Raw genomic sequence first — 20,444 nt, forward strand, 5'->3', positions numbered from 1 at the left:
AGTCTATTAGCTGTCCAATGGTGGAGGACATACAACAGGCACTGAAGGCTTTCACGCAGCCCTGACTCCATAGAAGTGAATGGGGCTTGCATGAAAAACTAAAGGCATCCAGAGGCAATGGGCCAGATTTATCATGACTGACAGCTCACTCCACTTTCACATATGGCTAAAGTCAGTTTTAGCCAAGTCAGATTTATGATCGGCTCTTGGGGTATAGTTGGAAAAATTGCATGAATCCAGTCAATATTCAGAGATTGCACCCACCCCGTCTGTGCATCAGGCATCGGAAGAAGGGATGCAAATAAGCCCTTAACAAGATCAGCCTCTGATGCCACCAGACGTAAGGCAGCTATCCTATAAGTCAATGTTCAGCCCTTTAAGTAGGCCTTGAGACATGACTTGGATAATAATTAAGCCAGCATCTCATCTGCAGACAGCTGTTTCAGAATTCCAGAGGAGCATTGCCTGGCCTATAAGACTCTTCATGCCACTTTGGTGCTCTCCATAAGGAGATTTAATAGTCCAAAACTGTGAGGACTGATTCCCTTTAAGGGTTTACACTGCATTACTGCAGTATGGAAAACAGGTCCAAGTATGAACATGTGCAACAATATTTGGTTGTGTCACGTGGCCCTATTAACGTTATGCTTAGGTAGAAGATACATATAGGAACGTTGTTCCAAATAGCAACTAAAAAGATCCTGAGACTGTGGTTATGTTCATATTTAGATGTCACAGTGAAAGACTCTTTACCATCATGTCTACTACAAGCAATGGAGACCTGTACCTTGGAGAGTATGGGATGGACTTGGGTTTCATTGCATTAAATGCGAATGTCATTTTCTGTGCTGCCCTCTGCTGTTGTATTTCCTAAAAAGACAATAAATGCAGATAGGGATTAACTGGCGGCTACAAATAGAGGCAGTCAATCGAACTTGTCACCATGAATCTCAGTGCAATCTACTGGCAGCATGTTAGAGAGCAGGAGGAGCTGAGAAGACTGATATTTATTGATAGGTCTGCAGAAAAAGATTCAGCAAACCTTGTAATTTAAAAATTTAAAAGGATTTGTTTACCCCGGGGACTTTTTGCGCTGAACTCCCCCATGTGGTTGAACCGCTGCACAGAAGCAGACTATAGGACACACGCTCCTGACTATAGGACACACCCAGGTTTTGGACAAATTAAAATAGGGAAAAAAATATTTACTACTAACTTCCCTGAAGTGTAGATGCCATTGCCACTTAGGCTACCTTCTCATTCCTGTTGGCATTTCTGCTGGTCTAACTCATTAAAGAATCTGAAAAATGGAAAAACGGTTTCCCTTAGGCCTCTTGCATACGACCGCATGCCCTCCCAGACATACGGTCCGTGAGCAGGCCATATGTCCTGGAGCGGCATTAATCGTGCGCACGGGAGCGCACAGCATCATAGATTACAATGATGCTGTGCACGTTGGACCGTCCCGCAGGGCTATTCCACGCACTCACATTATATTATGAGTGCGGGACAATGTATTTTTTCAATTGTGCAGCTGTAAAATGCAGTTTCTGTAACAGGCTGTACTATGCAGGCTGTACCACGTATTAAACAAATCAGCAGGACATTTTATTAGTCTCAATTTACACAAGCACAGTATAAATGCTTTAGAGGGCCGATATGAGCATTGACTGCCACCCTGTTATTCTTTTACTAAAAGAGATCATAGGGTTAAATCTCACTATATTTCTTGATATAAACCACATGTACCTACTGTACAAACGGGACGTTTTCCGCCAACAGTGAGCATGTCCTTTTGACTTTAGGTCATTCACAAGCTGCATCCTCCTCCCACACCAGTAAGTGACCTCAAAAGAGTTAAAAGCAAAACAGACGGGTCCCATCCCCTTGACCCCCTGAAGGGAAGGCACCAACAGCTTGAGTTAGGGCTCAGTGATCGGTGGTGTGCATTTGAATATACTGCGTATAATTTTAACTTTTATTATATGCAAATTAACCTCTAGGAGCAGGGGAAGGGGGGGGGGGGGGGGTCGCACCTGCTCCTAGAAGCTCAGTTCGCCCACCTCATTTCCACGCCCTTCTGTCTTTGACAGGGCCAGGCCAGCGTTGGTTCTCCTGCTGGCCCTGTCTGCCATGTAAATCTCGCTCCTGCGCAGTATACTGAACGGGACGGCGCAGGCGCAAGATTTACACGGCAGACAGAGCCAGCAGGAGAACCAACGCTGGCCTGGCCCTGTCAATCAAGAAAGAAAGGCGTGGCAATGAGGTGGGAGCCATCTTTAGCTAAGAAAGAGCAGATAATTAAATGGTTAAAATGACAGGTTTGACTTTTCCCACAGAACTACATATCAGCTCAGCTCCTTCTGCTCTATAACCTGCTGCCTGCAGAGTGCACTTCATTTTGCGGTGACAGGTTCTCTTCAAAAGTACATAAAACTTTTGGCCTTCTCAGTTTTGAGTTGGCTAGTCATTTTATAAAACCAATTTAAGGCACTATGAAACACAAAAATAATCTTATTTTATCAGCTTAGCCTTCCACATGACACTGCCCACTGAAGTGCTTAGCGTTTAATTAGAAGTGTAAAAGATTCCTCCATTTCAACACTGCTCCACTGACCACTCTCCATTATACAGTGACTAGCACCAAACCTGGCACGTTCAGAAGGGAGCTGTGCAGATGCAAAGGTGTACCTTGGTCGTCTGCAAGCCCCATGATTAGAGAGGGGATGCAGAACCCCCCCCGCTCAGCACCTACCTGAGGCAGCATTTTTGGAAGTAAGCAGCCAAGGCATCCATAACAATTTTGGAAGGTTGCAATGTACTGAAACTTTTTATGACCTTGGACCTCTGCAGTAACCAATCATAAAAAAAATCCATCATCTGCTTCAACAGATAAGCAGTTGTATCACTAGTCAAAGACCATGATAAATGATCGTCATGGTATGTCTGCATGCTGAAAATTCTTCTGATAGATTAAAGAGGTTAAATATTTTTTTAAAGGCTTAAAACTGGTAAAAAAAAATATATATACTTCCTTACAGAACATCTACTGCTCCCACTCTGATGGTCTCTACTCCCTGGTCTCTCTGGACATGACAGTTCAGCATGTCACAGCTGCAGGCAGTGATTGGCCGAGTGGTCGCAATCTCCTGTCTGTCAAAAAGGACCAGAAAGTGCGAGAATGGAACCCTGGGGATCATGAAGACGAGAGACTTATTTTTGTTATTTTACATAATATCCAAGTTTTACATAATAATCAGCCAGACAGCTTTTTTAGGACTCAAATACTCACTTTAAGGCAGAGATGAAGAACTGTATCTTTGTTGTACACCGCGGACCAAGTATTCACCACTTCGGGAAGGAAGGACTTGATGATATAAAGGTGCCCAGCCTTCAGGATATCATTCTCCGACCATGTGCACGCCACCTTCACAGCTTTTCTCAATCCCCCTCCCATCTCTTCCTTACTCAGAAACTCTATCTTGGCACACAAGCCCCTCTGTGACCAGGAGGACATGCTGTTATTTAGGATGCTGGGAGAACTCTCCTCCAGGCGATACACTGTGACCAGCTCTCCTGTAAGAGTAACGCATAAGAAAATACACCTTCAGAAAAGAACGCAGTGACCTGAATAATAGCCAAAGTGTGTTTTACATAGTTTAAATACTATAGAGAGTGAAAAAGGTGGTTACTCCTAATATGACTTTCCACATGGTCAGTGGGGAGACATAACCTTCAATTCTAGAAGATAAGCAGTAGGTGGTGCCTAATAGTCTTATCTTTTTTGATCCCAGGTGGTACCTCAACTCTAGGAGAAATGAACCTGAACCAATAAACTTAGTAAGCAACAGGACTGGAAGAGGACTATCAGTTTTTTATTTTATTTTTTATTTGGACAAATATTCAGTTGTCCATCTCTCTTTCCCATTAACCACAGAAACGTCTTCGCAACGCCCTCCTCTCATGCAACCCCAACTTCTGTGGCTAGTCAAGATCGCTCTCTAAGACAAGGCCCGGCATCCTCTCTGCCCGTTTCCTACAATACTGTTGAGGGGGTCCTGACAAAATCTTTTACCCCTCATCCTGGGTGGGCCCTTTCTGAGTTTGGACCTCAAAGCAGCCACTTCCTCTGCTTCCCCTATAGCTACACCCCTGGGTTCAACACAGACACTAGCACATTAAACCCCTAGTAGGTTATTTAAGGTTATCTTGGAGCAATATGATAAAGAGTTTTGAACTGCACTGCAATATAAACTCATTTACAGTGATTTTATTTTCTTCAAACCTAAGTTGCTGTAACAGGATTCTGCCACAAGATGGCAATCATGTACCAGTATAGATTGTAACAATATGCATTATATCGGCATAGTGTTGCTGTAACAGGAATCTGCCACAAGATGGCAATCACGTACCAGTATAGATTGTAACAATATGCACAATACCAGCATAGTGAGATTGAAGTGGGTGACTGTAAAGGCGGGATACTACATGGACAGGTCTGTTCTCCTAATAGCCAGTAATACCAATGTATACAGGGTGCCCATAAGTCAAAGCATTGCAAACATTCCCTGCATAAGTACAGCAAACTCAAAACTAGGAATATACTCTATTCTTTGCTCCTCCTAGTCAAACTCTGTATTTTTAATACCATTTGGTCTAATAGGAGGAGGACATATCTCTCTAATACACTGCACATTAATAGGGCTGTACGCTCAGATGACATTATAAAGAAACAGAATGCATACCAATGACAATGAGAAATAACCTCACCTTTTAGAGGAACCGGGGTGAAAGGAATACTCTGGGCCAATCGCATCAGGTTGTTTCGTTCAACAGCTGCACAAGAAGACATTTGTTAAGAAACCAAGATTAAACATTAAAGTGTTTGGGAATATTTTATTGACTGTTGGCTCCTTGCCTGCATAGTCCATTCATACTTACCCGTTGCCTGCCACCCTGGTCCTGAGCGCTGGCTCCCTTTCCTTCATCTTATGGGGGAAGGGATTTTGTCACCTGTGCAGCTGAGTTGCTTAGGGAGACATTACTGCAGAAGCCAGACATTGGCTGCAGCGGTGAACGTAGCTATGTGCTCAGGAATGGCGTGGCGGGAAACTATGAATCTGTCAACATGCGATGCAGGCTAGAGGCCAAGAGTAAATTGTTCCATATTCCTGGAAAACCCCTTTAAATGGTTGTGCACTGAGATTACATTTTTATATATGGTCTCTGCTGCTCGCCACTTCCTGGTCCTGGCTTGACACACGGGAAATGACATGGGACGCATACCTGACCTGCCCGCGCAGTATCTACTGCCATTTCCTGCCCACGGTAGGGGGAAGCATAGACCAGCAGCATGGCAGCAGTTGGGAAATCTGTGACGCAAGTAGTGTTTTGTTCCTTTCTATAACCCTTCTAAGCCATATATAAAAAAAATATAATCCCGCTGGACAAATATTTGAACCAACATAGCGTTTTCATACAGCCAACCAACCTGAATAGCAATAATTGATGTCCACTATTGGTTTGAAAGGTGATCCAATACCTACAAAAGTGAAAAGTTTATATTTCAGTCATTCAGTACTCAATAAATTCAGACGATTTCTATTTTGTTAGAGAGGCTCACCATTCAACGCGTCCTCCTCTGCTGTAGGCCTGTAAATAGAAGACACCAATTCTCAATTTTTTTTTTTACGGGTTCGCAATTACAGTATATACTCAATGCTGAGGCCTGGCCTGAATGAGCCAGACAGTGATCTTTGGTCATTTGATGGGTGTTGCAGTCAATATCACTTTGTAGCCCCAGTCTGAGTTACTCCTATTAGGCCCTGCCAGAGTGACACAGAGATAGCAGACCCTGGCTGCCTGAGCCACCCACCAGCACACAATCACCTTGCAGAGGGCCAGTGGGGTGACAGATGGAGTGTCTAACTATTTAGATGCCTTAGTTGCTTTAGGCTACAGCATTTATGGGGTTAATCGCAGTGGTGCCTGATCCCTGCCACTACTGTGGGAGACCAGTTTTCAATCAAAGCCAGTATCTTGTAGTGATCACATGGGCACAGTACTGTACAGTACTCTATGGGAAATACACCAGGCAGATGTCTTAAATTCAAGTTGTTTTGCGCCAAGAGTTAAAGTGTTCAATGTTTCTTCTGAAGATATTGGATATTTGGATTATGGAAAAGTAATTATTTGAACTAATTTTCTTCCTAGCTGTCTTGAGGACAGAGAAGTACTCCAAGGAAACTCAGGAAAATGACTTGGAGAGGGAAGGGAGAAGCCTTACTTTGGTTTGCTTGCGGAGGATGAATGAGACAGCAACCAATCCTGTAAAAGAAATACATACAGTATTACAATGCGGAGAGAGAAAATAATTTACCTTCTTTCCAGAACCAAAGCACAATATATTAGAAAACTAGTAGCGGCTGAAGGCCTTTGGCTCCTCTCCCTGCTGCTCGCCTTCAGGCTGTGTACTTACTACTGTCCTTCATACATGCACTGCTGTGTCACATGTATGTCATGGTGCATGGACATCAGAGGGCTCCCCATATAGGGCCCCAACTATACGAGCCAGAAGTGCTCCCTGCACTACACACAGTTCGCCATTAATCCATGTGTTAGTGAGAAGATTCAGTACTTTGGTATGGTATCAGTCATAAGTATGAATGCTTTGTGCCCTCACTCCCCACCAGTCCGAAAGAGGAAGGGGACGGAGCTTCCTAAAACATGGTGAGCTGTAGTGGAGAAAGATCTCTGCATGGTCGCTAAAACTCCATACACCTGAAATGGATAATGCAAGAAACTGGATAGTGATCGTGAGCACTCCAGCATTGTGAGTGGTTGCTTAAGGGGGGTATCCTGGTTATTTCAAGTTATCCCTAACCGCCGTCACTCCAGCTGTGGTGAAACTACGACTCCCAGCAGGCTCCATTCATTTCTATGGAGTTGCGAGAACAGGCAAGCAAGTGTGCATCTTGGGAGTGGTCGTTTTACCACAGCTGGAGTGCTGGAGGTTAGACACCACAGTCCTATCATCTCTGGGAAACTGCCAGAAATAGTCAAGTGCTTGTACTTGGCCATCTCCAGCAGGCCTCATGCTGACCTTTCCATGCCATTCATTTATGGCTTCCCCACGGGGCCACCATTCTAGTGATTGGTAGGGGTCTCAGCGTTCAGACCCCCACTGATCTAATAGTTATTCTGTGCTTAGGGGATAACTTGAAATAATTAGAATGCCCCTTTAATTACACTGCTGTATAGCTGCACCCAAGCGTGGTGAAGCTCATTCACAGCCAGATGCATGGGTATTTGTATTGCTTTGTGCCTTATTATACATTAGCCGCAATAGGAGCTGGTCGGGACAAGGGGGCTGAACGTGTGTGTGTGTGGCTGAACGTGTGTGTGTGTGTGTGTGTGTGTGTGTGTGGCTGAACGTGTGGCTGAACGTGTGTGTGTGTGTGTGTGTGGCTGAACGTGTGTGTGTGTGTGTGTGGCTGAACGTGTGTGTGTGTGTGTGTGTGGCTGAACGTGTGTGTGTGTGTGTGTGTGGCTGAACGTGTGTGTGTGTGTGTGTGTGGCTGAACGTGTGTGTGTGTGTGTGTGTGTGTGTGTGTGTGTGTGTGTGTGTGTGTGTGTGTGTGTGTGTGTGTCTCGTCATGAAACATGGTGCTATGCGTCTTCCTATCTTCATTAACACATGGAGTTATTGCTTACAGCCTCATTGTGCCAGCAGCACACTAAGAAGTGATTACTATATAGTTACTTTAAAAAAGGGTTTTGTCACTTCAGCAAGTGGCATTTATCATGTAGATAAAGTTAATACAAGGCACTTACTAATGTTGTGTGATTATCCCATATTGCCTCCTTCGCTGGCTGGATTCATTTTTCTCATCACAATATACACTGCTTGTTTCCAAGGTTACGACCACCCTGTAATCCATTACAGGTGGCCGTGCTTGCACACTATAGGAAAAAGCACCGGCCTATGTGAGATCCCATGGTCCCGACTACCAGAAAAGCTGGTGCTTTTTCCTATAATGTCCAAGCACAACCACCACTGATGGATTGAAGGGTGGTCGTAACCATGGATACAAGCAGTGTATACTGCGATATTAACTTTCTCTACATAAGTGCCACTTTCTGAAGTGACAACACCTTTAACCTTTTGTAGAGATAAGCCAGCAACCAGTTAACCATTGCCCTGCCCCCCCCAATGAATACTCACGACTCCTAACAAAGAGTCCAGTGTATTGCTTAATCACTTTGTTTTGACCAATAGGGGTACACATAGGGCAGCATATTCAACAGACGCTTCTTCATGTTGGCACACTGCAGACTCTGCACTGCTAAACTGAGTAAAGCTGCCAACTTGGGGGCATTATGACAACAGAAAGAAGCAGAACTAGGGCACTCTGTCGCACAGCCCACAACGCGGCCCGTCAGTGATCCTCCTCAGTCACATAAAAGGCCCCCACATCCACTATCACACACATAGCTGAGCATGCCCATCACAAGTACACACCGCTAGAAAGGTTTCTTTGGAGTCATCCACAGCTGTCTCCTCGGTTAGTGAGGCTCTCCGGCTGCCGCCATGCACTAAACAAAGGGAGGTACTTGTTATTTGCTCATTTTTAGTGCCAGAAGAAACATAAGCAACAAGTGACAATAAACCACTAAATGATAAGCAATGTTTTGTCATTGATGCCTACTACAGTTTGCTCCAGGGTGAAGCTGCCAAAGAATATTATCTCATCAAAAACTCCAAACACTGGGCTGTAAAGCACTGATGCCCTAATACACTGGAGGACTCACGTGGATCGAGCCGCAAGGACTGGGAGATCTTACTGAGCTCGGTAAAGCCCGCACAGGATTTCACTTGCTTCAAGCTGAAAGGAGGATAGGATTCCATCTATAGGATAGAAAGCTGGTCACAGATGGCAGGATCCTCACAGTGCTCTCACTGAATTACCACTGCTAACAAATTATAATTAACAATAATAATTGTCTTATCGATGGTGCTGAACACCGGAGATATGTCCAATCTTCTCAGAAATATATAGGATATTAAGAACAAAGGTATGATATTTTGCACCGACTCAACTACAATCAGCTCCCTCAGCAACAAAAAGTCAAAATATGGAAATTTCTCTCTAAATGGAAACTATTATTTGTGCAGAATAAAGAGGCTGAGCTGTAGTGTAATACTGATGACCTATCCTCAGGAAAGGATAAGAGGGCTTCCGACTCCCAGCGCCCCCCGCCGATCAGCTGTCTGAGGGGGTCAGGGCGCTCATGTGACCACTGCTTCCTCTTCAAAGTTTAGCGGCATGTTGTCTTGTGTAATTACCACTGCTCCGTCCCATTCCAGTGAAGATAGGTCATCAACATTACGCCACTGCACAACCCCTTTAAGAAAAGTACCATTAAGATCTGGTGACTGCAGGCACAAAGAATTAGGGGACAGTTATTAAGAATGGCATTTTACAAGGAGTGTCGAAATAAAAAAAAAATGTTACTCTGGTGTTATTGCTGCAAATCTACTCAGAGACGAGCCCCTTAATTTTGGCAGATCTCAGGATCTGGTATGCACTGGAAACTGAAATCTACAACAGGTAGGAGCCGACATGGATTTCTGGGCGTTAGTAACATTACATTTCTCAGCTTGCAGAGATTCCGTCCCACCTAGGTTTTAAATGGTAGCAAACGTGGCACAAGGTCAACAACAGGTGAATGAAAGGGCTCCTTTCATGCAAGGAAATCTGGGACCCCTGTTCTCGTGATCAGCAGTAGACCCCCATCACAATTATATTTATCAACGACATGTGGATATTATTAAATGTTGGCTTCATTTTTTACATTAATCATCGGACGACCCCTTTAAAGTTTAAAGGAGTTGAACCCAGTTGTGTTCTTTAGTTGCTGTAGACCAGGGATGCCCAACCTGTGATCCTCCAGAGTTGCAAAACTACGACTTCCAGCATGCCTGGACAGCATACAGCTATTAGGATATGCTGGGAGTTGTAGTTTTGCAACAGCTGAAGGGCCAGGTTGAGCATCCCTGCTGGTTCCAGAGCCTCTGCACAACACAGTATGAGCACATGGTTATTTGAGCTGTTGCCGCTCACTTGAAGCAGACCGATCTGTTCTCTGATCATTCTCATTAACCATTTATTTTCACCAATAGAACTGGAACTCATCTGGTTTTGAACACTATTCTCTGCAACCTCTACAAATTATAGCATGTAAAAATGCCCAGAAGTTCATAAACCTAAGATAAGTAAATAGGGACGGACTGGGAACTTAAAGCACATCTGTCAGCAAATATTTGTACCCATGAAACTGGCCGACCCATGGCATGTGCTCTTGGCAGCTGAAGGAATCTGTGTTGGTCCCATGTGTTTTAAGATATGCAAATGAGCCTCTAGGAGCAACGGGGGCGTTCCTGTTACACCTAGAGGCTCTCCTCTCTCTGCAACTGCTGCGACCTCTGCATTTTGACTGACAGGGCTAGGCAGCAGAAACATCATCAGGCATGGCCATGTCAAAGTCTAGAGGGTGCAGCACGAGCAGAGCCTCCACGTGCAATGGCAACACCCATGTTTTTCTCAGCAATGTGGGCAGATATGAACATGGGACCAACACTGACAGATGCTCTTTAAAGAGGACCTCTCATCTGGTGAAAAATTTTGAACTAAGTGTCATGACATATACTATACTACTATAAAGTGGCCCTGGGGAAAAAAAATCAAATAAAAAAATGGCCCCATGTTGTAGGCAGTTCAGAATTGACAGGAGGCAAGGACAACACAAGTAGGCAGAGACACCTCAAGTAGGTGGGTTCAACATTACCATAGTGCAACACACAATACCACACAGTGTAGGTCAAAATAACACCCTTAAAGCTGCTCCTTTGTGGTGGGGCAGGAAGCCATCTGAGGACATCTGCGGCTGCCAATCAGGTATATAAGTCCTGTATGGTAATTAACACAAGGAGCTTCAGGTTTTTATATACGCGGCTGGCAGCCGTGAGTAGGCCTCAGGCGCCCCCACGGACAACGGCCCACCGGGAAGTTTCCTGTCGACATCTATGGCCAGTCTACCCAGTCAGTAAACTACTCAGCTTCTACCCACAATCATTCCATGGCCAAATACTCAAAGACATCTGCTTCCAATCCGGTTTGCTCCAAATAATAGCTGAACCTCTTTACCATGTCTACAAGCTTCAATGTATTGGATTGCTGCCATACTATAGGCTTATTAGACATCTGCACCAACACGTAGATGCACCTCAAAGTGACCAGATTATGCAAGAACCTGAATATGTGGTAATTTCTTACCAAATCTGCAGGGTTTATTTCTCTTTCCGTTTGGTTTTCATGATTTTTAAGTTGTTTCTGCAGTATCACAGTTTCTCTGTGACCTAAAAAAAAAAATAAAAAAAAAAAGACGACAATTACTTTAATGACTCAAATAAAAGCATGTTACCAGTGAGCTGCACAAAGACTGTATTGTTACTACGATGGAAGAAAGCTATACCGTGTCTGATACTATGGACTGGATGCTAACTAGAATTTGACATTAAAAAAAAAAACATCACCACCTCAACACAACAAAAGCAGGGTCATTTTCCAGGTTCCCTATATCCAGGGATAATATACATCCGATTAAAACTCAAGTCCCTGCTTCTTGTGCCAGCCGCTCTCTCTCCTTTACCGACAGGGTTCCTGTTTAGTTATCTAGCCTGGCCCTATTAACCAAGGAGAGCGAGGGGCTGACAGAGAAAGCAGGAGGAGCAAGGGGGCACAGAGTGGCTTGGGCCAGCCCTTGGTGCACTTAACTACTCACTTTGAATGAAAAACAATAAATGACTAAGGCCGGGTGCACGTCACGTTTTTCTCATCCGTTTAAGGTATACAAAAAAACAAATATGTTAAACGGATGCCTCAGCAGACTGATGCTATATTGTGGCATCCATTCAACAGAGTTCCATGGAGAGAGAAAAAAATATATATATATATAATTTTTTTTTTTTTTTAATCGGACTATGCAGGGTACAAAAGCGTGGAGTGCTGCGCTTTTGTATCATTTTTTTAACGTACACATCAAACAGATGGGAAAAAACGTGATGTGAACCCACCCAAAATAAAAAGTATCATTACATGCAGTGGGGCTAGCTCTACAAGGCATTGTGCCTGGTCTACCAGTGAATATCCTGGTGACAGATTCCCTATAAGTCATATCTACTGAAAAGGGATGGGTAAAGATTTGATCTAGTAGTTTAATAAAAAACAAAATCCTAGAAAAAAAAGTAACTAAAAATGTAGATTTGCATTAATGTTCGTCACTCCACTTTTAGCAGTATGGTGACCATGGAGAATTCAGTGCATTCCCAGAATTCCTGACATTCGCGTTGTCGATAGAATTACTTGATATTTATTCAAAGTATATAGCAATCAGAAAAAGACTGAACGTTTTGGATCTTCCAAATCCTTTAAAGGGGTTGTCTGCTTTTGCCATATTGGCGACCTACCCTCAGAATAGGTCATCAATATCAGATTGGCGGGGGTCCAGACTGCCGCCATCCCCACTAATCTGCTGTTTGAAGAGAATGCAGTGCTCATACAAGTGCTGGGTTTTCTTCTCTGTTTACCTGCATGCCGTCAACAATGCAGTGGAGAACAGGTTAGTGTAATTACAGCTCCGTCATCCCACTCACCAGTGGCGTACCAAGGGGGGGGGTGGGGGGGGGGGGGTGGGCCGCCCCGGGTGCCACTCACAAGGGGGGTGCCAGGCCGCCTGTCTTTAAAAAAAAAATTATAATTTTTATTCTTCAGGGCCGCACCGCCGATCGCCACAGGCGGCGCGGCCCTGGATGTAATTGCGGCCGTGCTGTGTGCTGCGGGGCAGGGGAGGGAGAGGCGTGTCCCTCCCCTGTTCTTCTGATAGGCCGCAGGCACTAATGCCTGCAGCCTATCAGAGGCCGGCTCAGGCAGCGCGATGATGTCATGTCATTATCATCGCGACGCCTGAGCCCGGCAGCACACAGCAGGGACACAGGCCGGAAAAGGCTTGCATCGCTGCTGAGCTGATGGAGGTAAGTATTAGTTTTTGGTTTTTTTCCCCTCTTTTGGGGGGGGGGGACTAGCACTATGGAGGGGCACTATGGGGGAACTAGCACTATGGGGGGGCACTATAAGGGGAGATCTGGCACTATGGGGGGAGATCTGGCACTATGGGGGGGGGGGGGGGGAGCTGGCACTATGGGGGAACTATAGGGACAGCTGGCACTATAGGGGGAGCTGGCACTATGGGGGGGGAGCTGGCACTATGGGGGCATTTCTTACTGGCACATTATGGGGGGGGGGCACCATGGGGGAGAGGAGCACTATGGGGGTATCTGTGGGCTTTTTTTTAATTATTGGCACATTCTGGGGGGCACTATAGGGGAGAGCAGCACTATGGGGCATCTGGTGTTACTATAGGGGCATTATTTGGGGGCACTATGGGGAAGTGGGGGCTCTAAAGTGGTCTTTTGTATTGGAACATTATGGGGGGCACTGGCATTTGGTGGCACTAAGGGGGCATTTTTTACTGGCACATTATGGGAGGCACTATAGGGGAGAGCGGCACTATGGGCGAGTGGAGCACTATTGAGGCATATGGTGGCACTAAGAAGGGGCATTTTTTTACTGGCACATTGTGGGGGAGGAGCACTATAGGGGCATCTGCTGGGGGCACTAAGGGGCATTTTTTTACTGGCATATTATGGGGGACACTATGGGGAAGGGGGAGAGGAGCAGTATGAGGGCATTTACTGGGGCACTATATAGGGGTATTTTATACTGGCATACATTATGGGGACATTAGCTCAACTGCGGGCACTAAGCGGGGGTATTTCATGTACTGTCATATTATAGGGAAAATTAGTACTACTAGGGGGTATTATGGGGAGCTTTACTACTACTGGGGGCTATGAGGAACATGATTACTAGGGCACTATAGTAGTATTCCCAGGGGGACTGTTTCTGCAGTATAGTATTGGGGGTGGCAGGAAACTAATGTCTGTTTCTCAATCTCTGCAGAGACGGGAGATGGCAGAAAAATCATCATGGCGGTCTGGTCTGAATGGAGATGAGGAAAGAGAACGTCTACATCAAAGGTGACATCACTGGATGTAAGAGGTATGTTGCGCTATGTAGGAGAGGAGATGCCCCTTATGAACCACTGATCACCCCTGATCACCCCATATAGACTCCCTGATCACCCCCGTGTCATTGATCACCCCCCTGTAAGGCTCCATTCAGAGGTCCGTATGATTTTTACGGATCCACTGATACATGGATCGGATCCGCAAAACACATGCGGATGTCTGAATGGAGCCTTACAGGGGGGTGATCAATGACAGAGGGGTGATCACCCATATAGACTCCCTGATCACCTCCGTCATTGATCACCCCCCTGTAAGGCTCCATTCAGACGTCCGTATGATTTTTACGGATCGGATCCGCAAAACACATGCGGATGTCTGAATGTTTTGTAATAAATATTATTGAAAACATTGAAAAAAGTTTGTGCATGTTTTCTTAACTTTCTTGGGGGGGGGGGGGGGGGTGCCAAACAAAGGGTTCGCCCCGGGTGCCAAATGCTCTAGGTACGCCCCTGCCACTCACTTCAATGGGATGGCTCCCTTCTATTCAAATGATCAGGAGCTGTAATGTGATACTGATGACCTAAGATAGGTCATCAATATAGCCAAAAGCGGAGAACCCCTTTTCAGGAATTGAGTGAGAAGGAAACTAAAACGTCAATCTTGCCTTCCTCTCCACCTGTACATCTTGCTTTCTCCAGGTTATACCTGTTAAGGTTGATCTGTCTTTGTGCCATATACTTTACAGTCCAGAAACTGTTAAAAAAAAAAAAAAAAAAAAAAATGTTGTAGGCGGGTCCAAATTCATAGAAGGCAGGGCCAACACATGTAGCCAGGGAAAACAGAAGTAGGTGGGCACAAAACACCGCTCCAGCAGAACCAAATAACACAATGCAGCACAAAATACTACCTTTGCAAAACCAAATAGAGTGTAGCCCAAAATACTGCTGCCCGCTCCATAGTATGAAACCTTATCGTCCTAAGGACAGCAATACAGTTGAAGGCACTTGCAACAGCTGGCCAGGGGGCATAAGTGCCCGATGTCCCTACATTAATTAATACTGAAAGCATCAGATCTTTATGTACCTGGCTGGCATCCAAGAGGAGGTCGTATGCTGTCCCCTGGGAAATTTCCCTGTAGGGTCGATGGCCAGTCCGCCTGTAGCCAAATATGAGATAGCTGAGCAGTTGGCCAACAGATGTCTCTCCCTACACCCCAAAACACGTACAGATGAACACAAGTGTTCTGAATGGGGAGAGCGAAGCAAAATGCTGCCAGACAAATGCTGTAGGCCCTGCCTTCTATAAATTTGGACCCGTCTACAACATGGGGCCACTTGTTTTTTTTACACAGTTTCTGGACTGTAAAGTATATGGCACAAAGACAGATCAACCTTAACAGGTATGACCTGGAGTAAGCAAGATGGAGAGGAAGCCAAGATTGACGTTTTTGTTTCCTTTTCACTCAATTCATGAAAAGGGGTTCTCCGGCTGCATCTTATCTCCCTGGGAACAAAAGCTTCAGGCGTGCTGAAAACCATACATCTTTACTGCTAAATGATAATGGCAAGTATAAACAATTAAAATTACTAATTAGTAAATGATAAATTTGGTATTATACATACCAACAAACGCACCAAATTCCACAGTGTTCTCTACTTTTGAGGATCTTGGTTGAAGGGATATTTCCAGCTTTGATGCGATTTCCATTTGATTTTTTAAGCATGGCTGGTTCGGCGTGCTTACAAAAAAGGTAGCAGAAGGCGAAGTACTGCTTGGCATGCTACTGGTGGAAATACCAGGATTCAGATTTTCAGTGAGCGATACAGGTCCTTGTGCACGGTTTGGCAGTTCTGTAGGACAATCAGCAGTAGAAACTAAGGCACCTCCAGATGGACCAGCATCTGGAATATTTAGTTTTTCTCTCTGAGGTGGAAAATAGTCACCCACCTTTTTTCCTACAGTATTTCTTTCATCTCTCAAAGAAACGTTGAAAAGATAGTTACTGTTGGCCTCGGGACTTCCTTGTGGAAATGATGAGCCAAAGAAATTATTAACACTATGCTTTTTCCTCATGGAGGAACGTAGAGGGCCATCATCAACCAGATTCTGTCCTAAGTGCTTTGAAATGCTCAGTTCACGGGTGATTTCATTATGAACCTTGCTGGCCTCAGATGCTTTTTGTGCAGTAAGTGTTTTCAAAGTATCTACAGTAAGAGCAGACAGGTCTTGCAAGTGTCCAATCTGTGAATCCAAAGAGTGTAAAGACCGCTTGATGTAGTTCACTCGATCTCCAACCTCTTTGATTTGTATAGACATCTGTTCAACCCTAGAAATTCAAAAACACTAATTTAGACGTGGAGAACTGCATATAAACTAGCGTCAGAATTAATACATTAATAAAATCATTTACCAAGTAATTTCCTGCTGTGTAGGGACATCAGCAAGAAGTGGAGCACAGACCGGAAAGGGAGACCGGAACCATTGGGACGGCAGTGGTGGAGGATCAGCGAGGTGAGTTTAAGCGCATTTAATTTATTTTTTATTTTTTTAGCCCTTTAATGGCCATAGTTTTTTTGTATTGGAATACCCCCTTTAAAGCCAGAGAAAGCTGTCCCATTTGGCTTGACTTTTTATTCACTTTGCCTTTGTTAAACCTATATTATTCCTGTATATTAGAATCCACTGTAAACACTGTTGCACATTCAAGTGCTATCCAGCATAGTACTTTTGAGGCACATAAATAAAAATTAAAAGTAGTGTAACTTAGTAAACACTTTACATAGCTGCTTCCAGAGTTGCTTGTACAAAATTCTGTTCGATGTGTAACAGTTATCTTATTGCCCTTACAATACACTGCTTTGTTCACAAAACAAATTCTGATTTTAAAGGTTTGTGTCTCTGGTTCTACAGACATCATAGAAATACAAGCAGTACAAAAAAAAAAAAAAAAAAAACAAAAAAAAAAAAAAAAAAAACAAAAACAAAACACATTTACAAATGTATGCTTAGTTTAAAGGTGTTAAAGTAAAGTATTACTGAAAAGTATTACTAAGCAATGAATGGGGCATTTTGAAGTATTATTGCAATATACATTCATATGTTGTGCATTTTTAAGTACATTACAGTTTACTCTCCGGTAGCGCCACCTGCTGTTTATCCATCTGCTCCACCTTTTCATGCATTCAGAGGTGGACTGACATACTCAGTATCTTCCCTTTCTCTCCTCTCAGTGCTGGCCTAGTGATCTTTATAAAGAAGCAGGTGATGCAGTCCAGACACCTTTCATTCATTCATCCCTACTTCTAAATTCATAGAACTAAATAGATATGGTATATTTCTCTCTAGACATTCGAGAAGGAAATTGTAGAGGCATTACATACGATGGCCTATCGGTGAGGGACTATTTTCTATGTGGGGGAGGAAGGGGTTAACAAGAGCCAATTACAATGCATCTCAAGAGATGCAGGTGCCTGGCTGTCTCATGTGAACATGGATGTCACCATATTTATAATTTTTTTTTTTTTTTTTACAGATCCATGTTTTGCAGACTGGAAAATACATATGGTTGTGCGAATACACCCTAAGCAGGTAAGTTGAAACTTTTTTTTTTTTTTAAATGTGTGCGATAACCCCCTTAAATGGAGAGAAAACCACAAACTGAAATACTGAAAAATGTCATACAGTGGTGAAGTTTGGAGATCTGCTTCAATCACAATCTAAACATGGACAAAACTTAAAAGTGCTAAAAAATCCTCAACACAAAAAAAACAAGATACATACAAGCCAGCCACCAAAAAAGATGAAGTATACAACCCAACTGTAATGAGTAAGGAAATGTATGTAACACAATATGATCAACTATAATGTGTACCTTTCAGATGTAACACGAATTCTCTCTTCACTTCCCAAGTGAAATTTATCATCTTTTTCATTAAAATAAATTTCAACACAAAGTTCCTCAAAATCATGAAGCTTCTTCTGGTCTTCTTCCGTTAAAAATAATTCTATAAAAAAAAAAAATATATATAAATTTAAACTGAAACATCCATGAAGTACATAAAAAATAGCTTTAAGTAACATGGGCCTGCCAAAAGTTACTTCATGGAGCAAAATACACGAGGTTTTAAACTTTCTGAAAATCAATTTCTACTGTAAAAAATATTTTCCTGTACTCTGGTTCGGTTCCAAGTGGCTCATACATTCAAATACTGTATGGAGCGCTCACGCCATAAAGTATTCGTTTGAGTACTGTGCTTCTTGGAGATTAAAGGGACACTGACAGGCCCAATTAGCATATTTAGTTATATATATGTCAGTACAGGTCTTATAAAGTCTATTAAAATCATCTAAGTATCCCCCCTGTCCACCTTATAAATACGGAAATATAAAGTTTTATAACCTGCTTGTCCGGTCACCAATCTGCCCAAGGGGCCGCGTTTTATCACAAAATGCGCCCAGCCAGCCGCTCCCAACTGCCGTTCTGAAGCCCCGCCCAGCTCATCAATATTCACTTCGCTGGGCGGCAGCTACAACTCTCCACGGTCACGATCCTGCGCATGGGCAATCGAATCCCCCTGGCATCGTTCATGTCTAATCTTCTGCGCCTGCGCCCCGCCATGGTTAGATCGCGCCTGCGTACACACCCTGCCTGCGTCCTCGAGGCCGCTGCAGTCTCTGCCTCATACGCATGCGCCAGGCACTGTTCATAGCAGCGCTTCAGAGCGCTGCTCACTCACATCTCAAAAGGGGTTAATGATAGGTGCCCATGCGCAGGATCGTGACCGTGGAGAGTTGTAGCCGCCGCCCAGCGAAGTGAATATTGATGAGCTGGGCGGGGCTTCAGAACGGCAGTTGGGAGCGGCTGGCTGGGCGCATTTTCAGATGAAACGCCGCCCCTTGGGCAGATTGGTGACCGGACAAGCAGGTTATATAACTTTATATTTCGGTATTTATAAAAGGTGGACAGAGGGGATACTTAGATGATTTTAATAGACTTTATAAGACCTGTACTGACATATATATAACTAAATATGCTAATTGGGCCTGTCAGTGTCCCTTTAAAGCCTCATGCAGACGTCCATGGAACACGGTCAGCGAGATACTGGACTAGCATTGCAGGAGTGCACAGCGTCATAGCAACCAATCACGCCGTGCGCTTCTGCAATGCCAGTCTGGTATCTCACGGACCGTGTTCCACGGATGTCTGCATGAGGCTTGAGTCAGGGGAGGACATATTTGCTGTGCACAACTGTCTTTGTTGCTCCAGTATCAAGCAAAAACGGGACTACTTCTTTATCACCCAGAGTGAGGGATATCATTGGGGCTGGACTTGAATCTGCTAAAATGTTTAAGGGCACAGCCGATACTGGATTGCCCGTTTCCTAATCTTGGCCAGCCATCCCCAACAACGTGGGTGTCCGTGGGGACAGTGATCAGGGCACTGTCAACAAAGAATACAATCCTTTTGTGTGGTGTGGACGAGGCGTACCACACACAGCACAACACTCTCTCCAATCTGGGTTATGGTTCCCGCAGACTCTGCAGGTCCATCCCCCAGGACCATTATAGGGTGGCAGACTTTTTCCTTTCTCTGTTGGGGAGGCGGTTTAACATCATCATGATAACATTCATAACCCGACTCTCTACACCTCCTCTTCTATACACTTGCCTCACTACTCAGAGCCAGACCTCTGCCTGTTCTGTGAGCGTGGACACCCCTTTGCCCAGAAAAATGAATGCACTGAGGACACTTTGGGGCCTTGTTCCTTATTGCAGACCTTGGATAAGCAAGTTTGATGCAGCATCTATCTTTCAGTCCCTTACACTTTATAAATGAGGTGGTAGATCTCTTTATGCCCTAAACCTGGCAATTTTGTGTTCCACCGCACCAGGCCTATCAGATTAGTACATTTAGATTGTATTGTATAGAACTAAATGGCCATGCTTTAGCTGTCCTCACCCAACTGCATGGCCAACAACAACGCTCTGTGGCATATTATTCAGCCAGACTTGACCCGGTGGCCAGAGGTGCCCCTTTCAGCATCAGAGCTGTAGCAGTTGTATAACCAAAGCTCAGATAGTCCTGAACCACAAAAGTGACAGTACTTGTTCCTTATGAAAGTACAACCCAAAAATCTTTTTGTTGCTCGCTATGTGGGAATGCAGTGTTCTATTTTGTTGCCTAACAATTTTACTGTCCAAAAGGTGTAATATGTTGAATCCGGCCAACCTGTTGCCTCTGGAGCAAGGGGAGAGGGAAGAGTTAGGGCATTTAAAAAAAAAAAAAAAAAAAAAA

The 20,444-nt window shown here is 44.3% G+C and overlaps 1 protein-coding gene across 3 annotated transcripts in view; it reads right to left on the minus strand.

Moving 5' to 3' along the window:
- Nucleotides 1-20,444, minus strand: part of TRPM7 (transient receptor potential cation channel subfamily M member 7) — a 123,654-nt gene that overhangs the window by 11,721 nt on the left and 91,489 nt on the right. For 2 of the 3 annotated variants that reach the window (XM_044279601.1, XM_044279603.1), the window contains 11 exons: nucleotides 18,021-18,153; nucleotides 15,772-16,475; nucleotides 11,337-11,419; nucleotides 8,812-8,908; nucleotides 8,522-8,595; nucleotides 6,287-6,327; nucleotides 5,624-5,652; nucleotides 5,492-5,542; nucleotides 4,771-4,836; nucleotides 3,293-3,576; nucleotides 788-870 (listed from right to left, as the gene is read on the minus strand). In XM_044279601.1, coding sequence (XP_044135536.1) covers nucleotides 788-870; nucleotides 3,293-3,576; nucleotides 4,771-4,836; nucleotides 5,492-5,542; nucleotides 5,624-5,652; nucleotides 6,287-6,327; nucleotides 8,522-8,595; nucleotides 8,812-8,908; nucleotides 11,337-11,419; nucleotides 15,772-16,475; nucleotides 18,021-18,153 — 1,645 coding nt within the window. The remainder of the gene's footprint in view (nucleotides 1-787; nucleotides 871-3,292; nucleotides 3,577-4,770; nucleotides 4,837-5,491; nucleotides 5,543-5,623; nucleotides 5,653-6,286; nucleotides 6,328-8,521; nucleotides 8,596-8,811; nucleotides 8,909-11,336; nucleotides 11,420-15,771; nucleotides 16,476-18,020; nucleotides 18,154-20,444) is intronic. The other variant, XM_044279602.1, reaches the window with a different exon arrangement.

The sequence above is a fragment of the Bufo gargarizans genome, chromosome 2 (genome assembly GCF_014858855.1).
Source record: "Bufo gargarizans isolate SCDJY-AF-19 chromosome 2, ASM1485885v1, whole genome shotgun sequence".
NCBI classification, from domain to species: Eukaryota; Metazoa; Chordata; class Amphibia; order Anura; family Bufonidae; genus Bufo; species Bufo gargarizans.